This window comes from Osmerus eperlanus, chromosome 16 (genome assembly GCF_963692335.1).
Source record: "Osmerus eperlanus chromosome 16, fOsmEpe2.1, whole genome shotgun sequence".
NCBI classification, from domain to species: Eukaryota; Metazoa; Chordata; class Actinopteri; order Osmeriformes; family Osmeridae; genus Osmerus; species Osmerus eperlanus.
Genome location: NC_085033.1, coordinates 4938749 through 4954077, shown reverse-complemented (window position 1 = coordinate 4954077; position 15329 = coordinate 4938749). Strand labels below are relative to the sequence as shown.

The following is a 15329-nucleotide window of genomic DNA, read 5'->3' as shown; positions in this document are numbered from 1 at the left end:
TCGCAAGTACATGTAAACACGACTTGACGTCGTATTAAAAACAGCATTTCCATGCTGTACTCTTCACCTAAATGAGCCTTTTGGGGATGGCAGTGCTGCGTTGTGTCTTCCAGAGCTTGAGTGAAAAGCAGAAAGGTTTTAGGGAGCTGCATATATCCTGATAACGAATGGCTCCTGTCTCCAGTATCTGATAGACCATAGCTCCTGTCAGATGGCCAGCTGACCAGCCGATAAACACTACCCTAGCATTCCCCTCAGACTCCTAGAGACTCTATTTATGGCCATACAGCTTATAGCACTTCCTATAGGTTTCCAATGAATCTCGACCCCCCCCCCCCCCCCCCCGCATATAATAGTCCGTCGAGAGATCATTTTAGGTGATTACAGATTGGACTTTGAATGGGGTCTCCGTGGCGATCACAGTGGCGCGTGGCGGCCCCTCCTGTCGTAATGAGTTTGATGATGATGAAGATAAGGAAGCTCCTCGTGTTTTGATGAGCTCCGAGCCGTCTGTTCAGCAGGAGCCGGCGGCCGGGAGCCTCCCCGAGCCTCCTCCCTTCATCTGATCGCTGAACACAGGGAATCGAGGGTCTCTGAGTCACACTTGTTCCAGCTTTGCTGAGAACAGAGGTGTATTCCTGAAACCAAAGGTAGTGATCAAGCAGGATCTCAGCGTGAAAGCGGAAGATTTCTCTTGGGAGACGACATTGATGTGTCTAATGGGTAGAGGGAGAGAAAGAGAGAGAGAGCGCTTGTGTACACAACATAAAAGGCTCACTTGGCCGATGTGATTTTATAATTTTTTTGTTTAGTTTTTCACTTGGATAACGAAGCTTATAGGTTTAAACAAGGACGTGTGTCTGTGGGTCTTGGCTGTTGGATCGAAGTTTTGGACGTTAACAACTGTAAACTTATGCTGCTAATTCGGTCCCCCAGGACCTGCTACTGAAGCGAGCCTCCCTCTGTACTCTGCCCTGCAATCCATTCTCTCGTCCCTCCCTTGATCTGTCCGTTATCAGCCGGGTGAAGATAACAGATATGAAAAACACAACACAACCCGTCAACCACAAACAACTTTCACAGCCAAATACACCGGCTGTAGCAAACAAAAATATCAGTGTGCACTGTTTACTGAAAGGCTAAACTCGCCGGTATCCGGAGTGTGACCGAGGTGACCAAATGGAGGCGGCCAGCAGAGGCAGGAACCTTGAGTTTCCCTGGACAGGCTGGGGATTTGAACGTGTCTCTGTTGTTGTGGGGAGCTCTGGAGATAAGGTGTCAGCCGCTTTGGCAGGGACCAGGGGGACGGTTCCATGTTCGCTGGAGGCCAGGTGGCAGGGGGCTATGGCAGCTTTGGCCTCTTTTTAGCTCAAGGTGACTTTGGTGTTGTGTTTCGGTTATTTGGTGGGAAAACTCGCTTGTTCATCAGCTACATTGTTGGGCCAATTTGAGATAGGATACCACATTGTAAATTATGAAAACGTCCACAGTTATAGATAGAGTACTAAATATATATTAAAAACAAGTTAAACTGTTTGCTAACCTTTCGAAATGTCCTTTTCTTATAAACCAAAGCTGAGTCATTGTTCTGCCATGCGAAGTGTTTGAGAGATGGTTGCTGTAGCCTTTTTGAATTTTTGGGACAAATAATTGTCTAATTAGGCTTTCTTGGAAGCAGAGAAATGAAGCACCTCACCAGCCCAGCAGGATTAGTTGCATTTTGGATGATTTCTTTTCTTGTCTATAATGAAAAGGGGATTTGGGCTGCGTTCGCCAGCTTGGGCTGAGGAAAAAGTGAGCATCATGTGACCCTGGCCAGGGATTTCCTAACAGCTGTGGTCGGGATTTCTGCAAACAGACCATCGTCCAAGACCCAAAACCAGACGCTCTGCCGCAACTTGACAATGAAATACAATTTCTCTGCCAAACACTGTACAGTAATTCATTTAAACTTCAAGCTGCTCATAATGTCTCGCTATAGAAGAGTGAAGGAGGAGAAGTAGTTTACAGAGGCTGCTGTTAAAGCAGTGTCATGATGTCAGCATTGGATGCAGTACAGTTCTGCTCTTAGAACATCAGGATTATTTTCACATAAGTGGATACAGTCCTGCTCTTAGAATGTCAACATTATGTTAACGTTGGTTAAGTCACGAGTTAGTCCACTACAGTACTCATATTTCAAAGAAATCTTTCTGTTAGAATAATTTGATATTGGGGGTTTCAATTGGGCTACAATAAGAAGCAATATATTTAGGAAAATAGGATAACATTACATCGGGGTTGCATCAAAGTGACTGTTTTTGGCCTGTATCCCAGCCAACAGTGTTCACTGATGCATTTTTCTCTCTTAAGTTATTCATACAGTTTCTTCCTGATGTGGATATAGTGTCCTAATATACAGTATATAAATGTTGTATCAAACATTACATTCATAATACTTCACCAGCTCCATAATTCATATCACGGAACATGAGTTAGGAAAGCATTTGCTAATATTAGTCTAATATTCGAGTGTAAGCAGTGTCTGCCTGTGTGTAGGATGAGAATAGCACAGTGGACAAAACTAGCTCTCATACGGCAGAGAACACAGCAGAAGGTCAGCCACATGGAGTGGGTGTTGTGGAAGGAAGGCAGAAGGGAGAGAGCGGAGAAACGGAAGCTGTGCAAACTACCAGAACTAAATGTGTGAGTGTACACGTGAGAGAGTGTGTGTGTGTGTGTGTGTGTCTGTGCCGGACCGTGGCCCTCAGTGACTCTGTAATTCCGAGGGGGCAGCTTGACCATAAATAAAAAAAGCCCAGTGAGGCTTGAAAGGAGCTTGATAAATCAAAGCCTTGTCCTGAATGTCAGAGAGGCTGGAGCAGTGGACTCGCCCCTCTCTGGTGTCCTCTGGTCAGACCTGTCCTCTCAGGTCATCTGATCTGGGACCCGGCATCCTCCACTGAGACAAAATGACATTGGGACTAAACAGAGCTCTTCAGCTAGGTTGACAGTAAGGCTAGGCGATACATCGAATCGTAGCTATAGTATCGCAATCATTTAACTGATATTATCGTGAATATCGAATAATGATGAAAATTGAGCTTACTTAGAAACCGCAACAGGTGTACTGATCTGTTTACACATCAGTAGCAGGTGACACACGTGTGGAGAGAGAGACAGGAGAGAGAGACAGGAGAGAGAGACAGGAGAGAGAGACAGGAGAGAGAGACAGGAGAGAGAGACAGGAGAGAGAGACAGGAGAGAGAGACAGGAGAGAGAGACAGGAGAGAGAGACAGGAGAGACAGGAGAGAGGACAAAAGGAACAGCCAATCTGCAATACGGGGATGATTTGGTTTTCAGAAAACAGATTGTGAACAAAATACCACCTTTGCCAAGTGGACAACACCTGAAATGTTACAATTCATATGCGGAAAACAGTTCTTTAAATTGGTGTACTGCATGTCACTTTCTTCCATTCTACCCATTCATTTTTGGAACAGTCATTCCTGGGCCAGCCAACAGGATACATTATGTTTCCTTCTCTGACGATATTTCCTCACTTCACTTTCTGCTAATGAGGCAATTTGTCTTCTGATCCCCAAGAGAATGTGCTTATCACTGCATTACCTATTAGCTTTCTATGGCCTCCCTCGAAAGAAAACGCTGTCATTAATATCCTTCAAGACAACAACTTTCCTTTAAGGCGTCCGTACACCGGGCTTATAATAGTGTGTTTGTATGCGAGTAGCTTGGCGGAAAATGTGGAGGTGGGTGTGACTGATGAGGAATCAAACTTGTACCCTCTCGTCAACATCACAGAGCCCACTCAACTGCCCCTGAGAGAAACATGAAGAACATGGACACACACACACACACACGCGCGTAGGATAAAGTAGTACGAAAAGCAGAGCTATGGGTACAACACGTGTATAGATACCGCCCCCAGAGTCAGGAGAGGCAGACCCAGGTGTGTCCGCTGAAGCGAGGAGCTCTTTCCCTCCCTCTATCCCTCCCTCCTTCCCTCTGGAACTACAGCCTGGCTGGGTGGGTTGTGCCAGGGGCCTCCGTCTTGTCTTAGAGGGTCATATCCCATTTTGTACCACGGATTTCCTGGCTGAAGTGAGAGGCACAGCCTGATTTCTGCTTCTCTGTTTTCATCTTGTACGCACGTCCTCCTCCAAGAGCATTGTTGGGTGTCACTCTGGCTTTCGGTTGGAGTCAAACGGAGCCACTGTCAGTCAGCTGTGTACCCGGATGACAGGGCATTGTGGGTAAAGGTTTTTTCTGTCACTCTGTCTGAGTTGGACTTTCATTGTTATATTTCACATCAACGGTAATATTGCTGCTTCCATTCCACGTCACGCTTTCCATTTGTATTCGATCAAGCCATATCGTTGACGCTTGTGTTATTCAGTCATTACATCTATCATTCTCTCTTTCTCTGTTCCCTTAATCCTTGCCTGATTCCCTGTGTGCTTTTGCAGTTTTTCTATCACCCCTTTCTGTTTCTCTCTCCCTCCATCCTTCCCTTTCTCCATCCTATGGGTCTAACATTTAAACCTCTCCTAATTAAAAAGGAGAAAGTCAATCCAAACAGATGGCACAAGCTGGCTCTGGTAATTATCACTGAGTGAACCATGGCCCCCATAGAGAATCAGTGAAATGAACTAGCAGGTCTGCTGGGCTCCTGGGCTTGAACTGATACATAACAAGGCGTTGCTGGAGCCACAGACAACCTGGAGTTCAGATGGGAGAATGTTCACTCCAGAGAATAGAGTTTGGGTTCATCTTTTTAACAATATTGGTTCATGGTTGTCTTCAAGTTGTACAGGAAAAATATTTTTATTACGTTTTACATTTCAATTGTATTTATTTAACATTGAGCAAGTGCTTTTATCCAAAGCGGCGTCCAAATCAATCATATTGCTTCTACAGTACAATACCAACTCTATCACAGTAACCTTGTATAAAGCCTTTTATAATAGTTACCTCGTCTCTTTTGTTAAGTGACATTTGTGTGTATGTGTGTGTCTTTATGAAGTTAGGGCTGTGAACGCACCACTAATGAGTTCGTAAGACTTACAAGGTGGCCTTTGTTAAAATAATCACAGTTCTCAGTGCTCAGGCGTTGTCATCATCTGTCCTCACTCTTAGGAAACACGCCTTGCTGTGTACTAATGAGAAAGCAAATGGCTATTAAGTAGAGTTCAGGAAACCCCACATTTCAAACAGCCAAGGAAATTATATTTATCTTGACAGCCACATTTTAGAGATATTGGTCCCAGGCGTTATACTTAATTAATTACGCTTAGATGAGGCAGAAAGATAAGTTAACCTTTTGTCAAGATATGAATAGAGAGGAACTGACCTTGGGTAGGCAGGGAAGTCTAACACAATTACCTCCAGGCTATATCCATTAGAGAGAGGCTGAGAGACAGTCATTTCTTCTGATTCTGCTGAAGTAATTTTGGCAGCTGAAAGTTTGTAGCATTTCAGCCATTTTTAACCAGACTCCCTCCTACTGTAGACCATGTGACAGTCTTGTGGCGTTTACAAAGGAGTCCAAAATGGCTGAGTGACCTTCTCATCTTTCCTAACAAACACAGACAGCTATTAGCTTAACTGTGAGCTATTAAACAGCCTCGGTCATCCTCTGAAACAGTTACACCGGGGTTAACATGTAACAACTCGAGAAAGTCTTTAAAAGTGCGATTTATTGGATTGTACTGCTGGTTCCGCTGAAGTAATGTCCTGTGGAAATGGAATGACTCTGACCTCTAAGGTTGCTGCTGCCGTTTCTAAAATCCTGCCCTCTGAACACAACCTGCCAGCGCAGCGCAGCACTGCGGGGCAGCACCTGTGAGCGCGTGAGTGCGAGACTTCCGCACAGTATCTCTTCACAACTTCGAGCTGGGCCAGACATCTCTCCCCTCACATCACCTCACATTGCCATTTGAAGTCCGCCCGTGTTCCACTTTTTCCCTTTTTCCGACTGTGGTCAGTTGTAGAGTTCAGGCGAGGGAGAGAAGGAAAAAACGAGTTAGCGAGCGAGACATGCAGCGTTCAGCAATCAGCCACCTCCCGTCTCCCCGGCCCGGCTGACAGAGCTGCAGGAGGGATTAGAGGTAGACAGAACGGAGGACGGAATGCATGTTGAATAAGAATCAGAAGAGCGGGAAGGAGGAAATGATTGGTCAGGGATGGAGGTGGAGCGCTCTGGAGAGGGCTGGTCAGAAGATCTAATGTGCATGATGAAGCGCCTGATGATGTCTGTGGAGCAGACATCATACTGGCAATGAGCATGATGACAGTGGATTATGTCACCAATTATGAAAGCGAGATGAAATGGAGGTTAACCGCTCTCTCCCTCTCTTCCCTCCCCTGTCTTCCCCCCTCCCCCCTGCCACCTTTCATTTTCGATCTCTCCCTTTCGATCGCTCCTCCTTTCCCCGCCGTCCCCCATTTTGACGTCCCTCCACATCTCTCCCCCACATGCTACCTCACTCTCTTCCTGTCCTCTCCCCTGTCTGTCCATCATCTCATTCGGCGTGCGAGCAGCCAAGAAGACGTGCGCCCCAGCAGAGTTTGCCTGCATGAACGGGCAGTGTGTTCCCGGACGCTGGCGCTGCGATGGTGAACCAGAGTGCCCGGACGGTTCGGACGAGGCAGATGCCACCTGCAGTAAGTCACGTAGCCACTGCTTAGCCACGGCCAATCAATAACCTATTCACCTCCACATGGAACTGCTAGCTCTCTGCCGGTGGTCCTAGAGCTTGTGTTTTCCTGCACTTTCATTGAAACACGAATGCTTCATCCACTCTGTAATGTTACCTGTGGTGTCCTTTATAGTCCTGTCAGAATCAACAGTTCTGAAGAGTGCGTGAGACGCTCGCTGTAGCCATTTTGGATGATCAAAGCCCTCGCACTTAAAAGCTTTCGCTGGTTAATTACTGTGCGGCGTGTCACACCGTATCTGAACACGCAGCCGAGCCCCTCTCGTCGGCGCGAGGCGCGATTTCATTTGGCCCGAGAAGCTAACGCGGCCTGTCATTTCCCCCGGCGCTCCACTCAGGCAGCGGTTCAGACGCCTCTCCCCCCTCCAGCCAGGGCCCACTCGTCTCCTCACCGCGCCGCCCCGGGAGCAACCTGACTGCAACCTTGCCAGGCTTTTAGAGAGGGAAGAGCGCCTGGCTCTCCTTCAGACCCTAAAGTGCGGAGGGTTGGGCTAGTCCCTCTAGTCTAGCCTGTGGTAGACGGGGACTTACCCTAGCTCCAATTTAAGAGCTGAAGCTTAAAGTCGTTTTGAAGGGTTTTTCTGGAATGTTCCGTCCTCATGACTGTTCCCTTCTTAGCGTGAACATAAAACCAGCAGCATTGGGTCACCTGGCCTTAAACTGCTTCATCTAAAGGAGTGAGGCCTTCATCCCATGGGAATGTTACTGAACTGAGGGACTTATGATGCATGCAGTAGAGTGGAAAATGAAGCAAAACAAAACTCTAATTTCTCTGTCTCTGTGCAGACGTTCTTTATCAGTTATGGCGTGTGGGCTGCTCTTTTGAATAATGGAACAGCTGTAAACTTGTTAATGTCACTGCCAAAAGTTTCAGTGTTTTCAGGAACTTACAGGGACAGACCTCCAAAGGATAACGTGTTTGTCTTGAAAATCCAATTAAAGATGAATGAGGGTACTGTGTCTGTGCTTCCCCACTACACCGATGGAGATATGGACAATAGAAATACATTACTATGGAAATCCCATCTGCATGAAAGAGATGCTTTTTCCAGTCTATGTTAACATTTCCGAATCTTGCCATTGCGAATGTTTAATATTTTAGCTCACAACATATCAGTGTGCTACATCAGTGCAGTTTCGCTGCTACACTTCCTGGCAGTGTTCTTGCTCGGTGAGGGTTTTCTGTGTTGCGTCGGTGAGCAAGACTGTGTATCCAGTCACAAGGTAGATCCTGTCTTCCTGTTGCTGAGCTGATAGGTGCAGTGTGACCTCTCTCAGCAGCTGACGTGCCAGCGCCGGGGTTAAACAATTACACCCGGTCTCCATGGATACGGTACAGTATCGAGTATCGTCCTGGCTCAGCTGAACGCTCATCTCTGCTGCCTCCCATCAAGCAGTCATTTTCTCAGCATTCTACAAACAGAGACATGTACCTCCTTCTCCCATTATAGTCAAGTAGGAGCACGGGGGTCCCCAGATTGCTGTGTCAGCCCGCTGAGAAGTCCACACAGGACGTTCAAATTGGGACCGTTTCCCATTGTGCCTCGCTAATGAGAAGTGAGACTGACTGCAGGTGGCTTGAGGAACGACATCCCAGCTGGCTCGCCAAGTAGCTTCTTCTGTTCTGTCTCAGTCCCTTTGTAACGAATGACAATACAGACTGCTGGAGTCCTGTGATCGTTCCCTTTAACAGATTTCATCAAATGACTGTATAGTTCTCTCCCAAAGTAATCCTGGCAGCCTGTTGTATTAGAAGGACAGTATCGTAATTGACGGCACTGTACAATGAATGTCAAGTAGGACCTCTGGGCGTATCAGGAAATGAGGCTTTAGATAAAAAAAATAAAAAACACCTCTAGCATTTTGAAAAGGAGTGAACACGCTCTGAAACCTTGATGTCAAAGCGGGTTAGGCTGATGAGTGACAAACGAGCTGTCAACCCAAGCTTGCTCTCCACCATCGCCTGCCTCTATCAATCAAGCCTTCGCTAAAAGGGGGGGGGGGGGGGGGGGACGTTTGACCGCAGACGTTAATGTCTGACAAGGTATCTGGAACAGATATCGATGACGAGAGCGGTTCATTATTTAGCGTGTACAGTGAGTAAATGACAGTTAGGGAGGAGTTTTGGTTTCTGTTTGTCTCAGTGGAGCCAGAATCTGTCCGTAGGCAGGGCCTGCTTTCCAGTAGAGCACATCTGCGAATGAACGCACGGTACGGAGGGGGCTCAGCCGAACACCTTGCACCGTGCTCCAATTACTCTGAAGACTGATGAGGTGGATCCTCCAGCGATCCCTTTCTGTCTCCTTTCCTGCTTCCTATCTCCCTATCTGACCTAGTGCCTCTATCTCTGCTACCATCTCTACGAACTCTCTATCTGTATATCTCTCTTTTCCATTCTCTGCCTTCCTCTTTCCCTCTATCTCTCTCGCTCTTACTCACATTTACTTGACAGAACCCCACTCACCCACACACACACGCACACGCACGCACACACACACACGAAAAGCACAAATACTGTACAAGTGCAGATCTATGCCAGATCATTCTAGCTCAGTGAGTGGGTTCCAAATTACACGCTGGAGTAATGTCACGCTGGCACATTAAAGATTCAGTCAGCAGCTAAAGTGGCGTACTCTGAAGGCCTGAAAGATGAATGGCCCCAGAGATTCACTTAAAAATGTCCGACACGTTGTTTCCCCCTGCAAGGCACTGGACTCACGGCAGACATGGTAGAAGGGATGACTCCTCTGCTTTGAGAAAGCTCAAATCGACATGACAATTTAGTCAACCAACCATGTGTCAGACAATGGATTTCAATGTGTCAGAAAAGTGGTGACACTCAACATGTCAGCTGTGGGGGTTTAAAAACTAAAATGATAACCTGTTGGAGAAAACCTAGTCCTGCTAACAAATATCTCCATTGACAGGATTGTCATTTTAGAAATGTGTGTATCATGCCCTAATTTTGTCCTATTAAAATTTGAATAACCTAGAGGATTATAGATGTTTCTTTGAAGTGGGATTTGGTTTAAACAGCCTTCTCTCATCTGTTTGGAGATATCAAGCTTCAATCCCATAAAGATTCTATCTCTGTGACTGGTAATAAGCAAGTAAGGCATTTTGCCTCAGTATATTTACTTTCGATAATAACTTGTAGAGATGTATGACTCCACTATATCCCCAAAGTCTCCTATGAAACATACCGTGCGTAAAGGGAAATGTGATATGTGGCCCATTTCTTTGCTGTGGTACAGCTGCTTGCCTACAGTGACATGGAGCGTGTGAGTCATGCCACAATACCAATGGCCCGGGTTTGAACCCAGCCTGACACGCGTGTCGATGCTACAGCAACTGCTGCATCACAGCGAGGGGCATGGTCACCGTGGAGCTGGATTGAGGATAGCTCTAGGAGCTAATGCAGTAGTGTGAAGGCCCATGCAGTTTCCTGTACCTGGTCTATACTTCAGGGAGAGGGATGTAGCGCGACGCTAGCCTGGCTTAATGAGGCAGCAAATATGCCTGGTAAAAACCACAGGTTGGTCAACATGCTCTCTCAGGTTGTCTTGGATAAAGTCAAGAGCCTTCCATAGGCTGGTGATGTCATGAAATGAGTTCTAGTCCCAATTTCTAAACAGGAAAAACAATCAGAATACGATTGTTTATCAGTGGGGAAAGACTGAGACAAGTAACAAAGTTACAGTCACCGCTGTAATGGCAATGCTGACAGTCAAATCAACCACTGACAAAGTTAAATTAACTTAAACTAAACCATCCAAACTAAGGGATGATGGATTCCTGAGCGGTTTCTGACACCCCAACAAGCCCTCCTTTTTCACTCCAGTGTTTGGCAGCTGAGTCCGAAGTGCCAGCTCTTCCATGAGAAATGGCCTTTTATTATATTGCTCCTTTTTTTTTTACCAAACATATTAGCCACCACAGAAGGAAGGGGTTAGGCTAATCAATCACCGGAGTGTTGTCTCAGTGGAAGAGGAGACGGCCTCTTTGGCTCATTATGGTGTTTGATTCCCCTGCTTGTGGTGTGGGGATGAAGTGTTGGCTTCATCAAAGAGCCATCGGTTAAAGGATGAGACAGCTCTCTCTCTCCCTCGATGTGGGATTCAGATTCACCACGAGTCTCCTCCTCCTCCTCCCCTGTCTCCCTCCACTCGGAATGAATGGTTTAGATTTTGCTTTGGGATAAGGACGAGAAAAGGTCAGTCTGCAGTGTCTCTCTCTCTTCTCCTCCAACCCCCCCCCCCCACCCCCTTTTCATCTCTCTTTGACTCCGTCTTTCTATCTCCGGCCGATATCTTTCTTTTATGATCAGCGCCCTCCCTGTGTGGCCCTCCCTCTAGAGCCTGTCTGAGCCCCCCCCCCCCCCCACACACACACACACACACACACACACAGCAGCCCCCCCCCCCCCGCCCACCTTCAGGCCACAAAAACACCACTCCGAGGACACGGCCCCCGTCGCTTGTGTCCTCACGGAGAGGAGAGGAGGAGAGAAGGAGGGGGGGGGGATGAAGGAAGGATTTTTCCCTGTCAGGAAGCAAGTTCTGTTTGGTGTTTTAGTGTCTGTTTGGTGTTAGTACCAAGCCCAATTGCGTGTGGGTGGCGTATGTGCTAAAAAAACGACGAAAAAACAGGAATTTGTCATGGAGTCGTCATATGGATCAGCCCACAATGGATGATCCTCCCTTATTCTTTTTCTGAGCCTGGCTCCTGTGAGTCAGCACATACAGTACAGAACCCTGACCTGGTTAAGTGAAATAAAGCCGAAAGATGTTCTAACTAGGAAGATGTACTAAACTGTATAGGCCCAGAAATCGGGTACTGGGGCTTAAGGCCGCGCTGATGCAGAGATGTTTAATTAATGACAGCATGTTTCCTACTAAACACTGTGTAATCTGGATCAAATGTCTCCCCTGCCAAAAGCAGCAGATTGGCCTCAAGGAGAGGATGGGGGGGAGCCCGGGTTATTTTTCTGTGCGGCCAACCGTACATTTGCTGCATTAAACGTTCTCCCTTCATGTCCTTACAGAGCCGGTTGAGATGGCCAGAGCTCGTGGCTGAAGTGATGGAGTGGGGTTCTGATGTTGAACGTTGTTGTCTTTTGGTTATGCTTCCGGAAAGGCTGCGCAGGGATAATCTCCTCCTGTGCACCCTCTTCCCCCCCGCAGGCAGACAGACGTGTCCCCCGGAAAAGTTTGACTGCGGCGGCTCCACCAACAAGTGTGTCTCGTTGTCGTGGCGATGCGACGGGGAGAAGGACTGCGAGAACGGCTCGGACGAGGAGGACTGCGCGGCGGGTGAGTGGCGACGGACGGCTGTCAATCACACCCCCGGGATGTGGGAGGGGGAGACAGGAGCCTGGTCACACCCAGACGCCCGCTGGCAAAGTCACTGTCTGTGTTCCTAATGTGCTCACCTCAGTTGGTTATAATGTGCTCACCTCTGGAGGTTAGGGCTGATGGTCTGAGGACGTCGGTGGCAGAGTACTCTGACAGGCAGCAACGCAAAAAAGATCTCTCCTACCCCAAAAAAATTGGGGTAGGAGAGATCACTCGTTTGAAATTCCCTTTGTCTTTTTTAGTATTTCGATGGTTACTTTGAGATTCTCCAGTCACGCGTGTCACCCGACGTGTAGCGATACGAAAGCTCAGTGTGAAGCACAGCAGATCAAGCACATTACAAGTCGAGTCGGAAAAAGGAACTTTGAGATTCAATATCAAATGAGAAAATCGGCATGTGAGAAGAATTCTGCCATAGGCACCTTCAATCATGTATCCCTACCCTAATGAGCACCCCCTCCCCCCCAAACCTCCCCCCACCCGCACCAGCCTACAGGTCCAAAATACATGACATCACCTCCTGACTGACCAATCAGGGGTTCTCCGTTGCATGCTTCCTTAGCCCCCCCCGGCGAGTCCTCCTGCCCTACTTACCAGGCAGCATGAAGAATTGGCTTCCCTCTTTCTTGATCTTTCTCTCCTCTCCTCCCTCGGCCCCGAACGTCGAGCAAAAAATGATTGAGGCGACAGCTCAGCGGGGGTGGGGGGGTGGGGGGGGGGGGGATGTGTTTTGACTTTGAAGATCGGGCACAGCGGCACGCGCCCGACTCGGCTCTGCAAGGGGAAACGCAAACATGTTCTGTTGAGATGGGGGAGATGGAAGCGAGGCTGTTTTACTTCCTCTTCTTCATGCTCCTTCAGGATGTTTGCTCCTGAGCGTGGAGGTGTCATGTTATCTGTGTTTACGGCATCGAGCCGATGCACATTTCATCAGCAGGGTCACGGTCATATTTACGTGTAATGGGGAATTGAAAGTCAAATCAACCGCCAACCCCCTCCACCCCACCCCCACTCCACCCGCCCGCTACACATTTTCATCTAAGTGAGAATGACTTGTTTTGTCCACTCTCATAACGTCGTGCTTAGAACTGGAAGTGGCCCACACACACAAACGTGAGCGATCCCATCGACTTTGGATGGAACGCCTTCTTAGCTTGTTGGGCTTTTCAGCCGTAGTCATAGAGACCCAATCTAGCCTGGGCTAATCCTCATTCACATCTAATGTCTGTATTGACGTGCCACTTTAAACCTCTCTACAGTGACATCAGGCCAGGAGCCTCCTCCCTCTCCTCCTCCACCCCCATCCTCCTCCCCCTCCTTCTCCTCCCTCTCCTCCTCCACCCCCATCCTTCTCCTCCACCCCCCCGCCTCCCCTTCCTCCTCCACTTCCCCCAAATCCTCCTACGCCTCCTTTCTCAGACCATTCCACCAGGCTTTGAAGTCTCTCTCTACGCCCTCCTTCCCTGCTCCCACCCCTCTCCTCCTCCACCCCCCCTACTTCTCCCCCCCCCCCCCCCCCCCCCACCAGCCTCAGGACAATGCAGGCTCTAAAACACTGTGCCTGATAAGAGTAGACAAGGGCAGGGTGATCTAGTCCCTGACCACTGTTTAACTCCTCAGCACCCTCCCCCTGCTGGCTCTAGAGGGGCCCTGTGGACAGAGAGCATATTGGAAGCCTCAGCTGTATTTCACCTTGGCTCGGCTGATAATTGATTTCCGCGGCAGGTGTGCGTGCGTGTGTGTGTGTGTATGAGTTGCTTCTGTCTGTTTGCGGCCCGTTACGCCGCTGACATTATCCCTGGCCGAAGCCTTCGGAAGTTTAATTTGCAGATCCCCCCCACCCCTCCCGCCCCCCCCGCCCTGACGCGTCTCAGCGCATCAGTTCTCCTGTCTGACCAGACTCTCAGCCCATCGCAGCAGGACTCTCTTCACAGCAGCCTTAACCTTGCTGTGGGTTTGTATTCCTTGTGAGATGCTGATGATGAGGCTGTAGACAGCCTCACCTCTAGATCCCCACCCCCTCCCAGCCCACCCCCCCCCCGGCCGACGCCCTCCCAGCTGCACACCTTCCCGTTGGACCCCTCCCAGGCCCCATTCGCAGTATTACCCCCCCCCCCCCCCAACAGAGCTTCAAAAAGTAAATCACGTAGAGGCGTTCAGCTAATTGAGCCATCCACATGTTGAATTATGCAGTAAATGCAATCCAGGCCTCTCCAGAGATGCCGCAGATTAATGTTACATTAAGAACCAGCAGCACAAGGCCCCTGAAGAAAGTAAAGCTCCTCTCTCAGTAATCCCCAGTAATGTTCCACTCAGTGGCGTCTCGTCCTCTGTGGTGGGATCCTGGGCAGGGACCCGGGGGGGGGGGGGCTGCTCCTCTCCTGCCGCTGGCCTGTTTACTGTGGAAACGTCTGTGTGTGTGACATCAACGGGAAGGTCAGTGGAGTTTCTCACCCTGGTGAGGGAGGGGAGGGGGGGGGAGGGTCTGTCCGAAGCACCTGACAACACAACCTTCCTGAAGGGGGCTACTGCTGACCCCCACGCCCCCCCCCCCCCCCCCCACACACACACACACACGCAGGACCAGGACTGGAGTTCTGAATATGCATGACAGCCGAGGGAACGTTTAACCTGCAGGCTTTGATGGATACACAGAGAGATGCTGGTCTGTGTAGACGCAGAGGTAGTAGAGACACACACATCACACCCACACATAACAGACACACACACATCACACACGATCTCGCTCACCCCTGCTGGAGAGCGTAGAGCGAGCGACTAGTCATGCCTCCCACAACCTCGGAGCCAGCGGTTGCCGCCGGCTACCGTCTCCCTTCATCAAAGCATCTCCAGTCAGGGAGAGTGAACCAGGTCACGCCACCACCACCGCCCCAGCCCCCCCAACCCCCCCACCCCACCAATTGGCTAGCTATGATGTCGATGGTGTCACATGACCGTTGGACCCAGGAGAAGCGTGATGTCTCTGGGCAGCGAGCCAGGGGCAGGATCCCAACACACCTCCAAACCCTGTTCCTCAGAGCCCCGGCTGAAACCATGTCTTCTCACCGGAGAAGCCGGAAGGGAACGTGCTAATGATCCTCCCCGTGTGGAGCCTGCATGCGGGTGGAATCTTCCTTATCGGCCCGCTGCATCATCAACGTGGTGCATTTTCAGCAACGTTAACGCAGGAAGTCCCCGGTAAATATGAATGTAGATAAGCCCCGTTAGTGGAATCTAAAACGCCTGTTTTGGGTTTCC

The 15329-nt window shown here is 49.1% G+C and overlaps 1 protein-coding gene across 1 annotated transcript in view; it reads left to right on the top strand.

Moving 5' to 3' along the window:
* The window catches only part of LOC134036805 (low-density lipoprotein receptor-related protein 8-like), a 40974-nt gene that overhangs the window by 10606 nt on the left and 15039 nt on the right, over window positions 1-15329 (top strand). Inside the window, 2 exon segments of the mRNA XM_062481905.1 lie at window positions 6542-6664; window positions 11901-12029. Of these exon segments, the coding sequence (XP_062337889.1) occupies window positions 6542-6664; window positions 11901-12029 (252 nt within the window).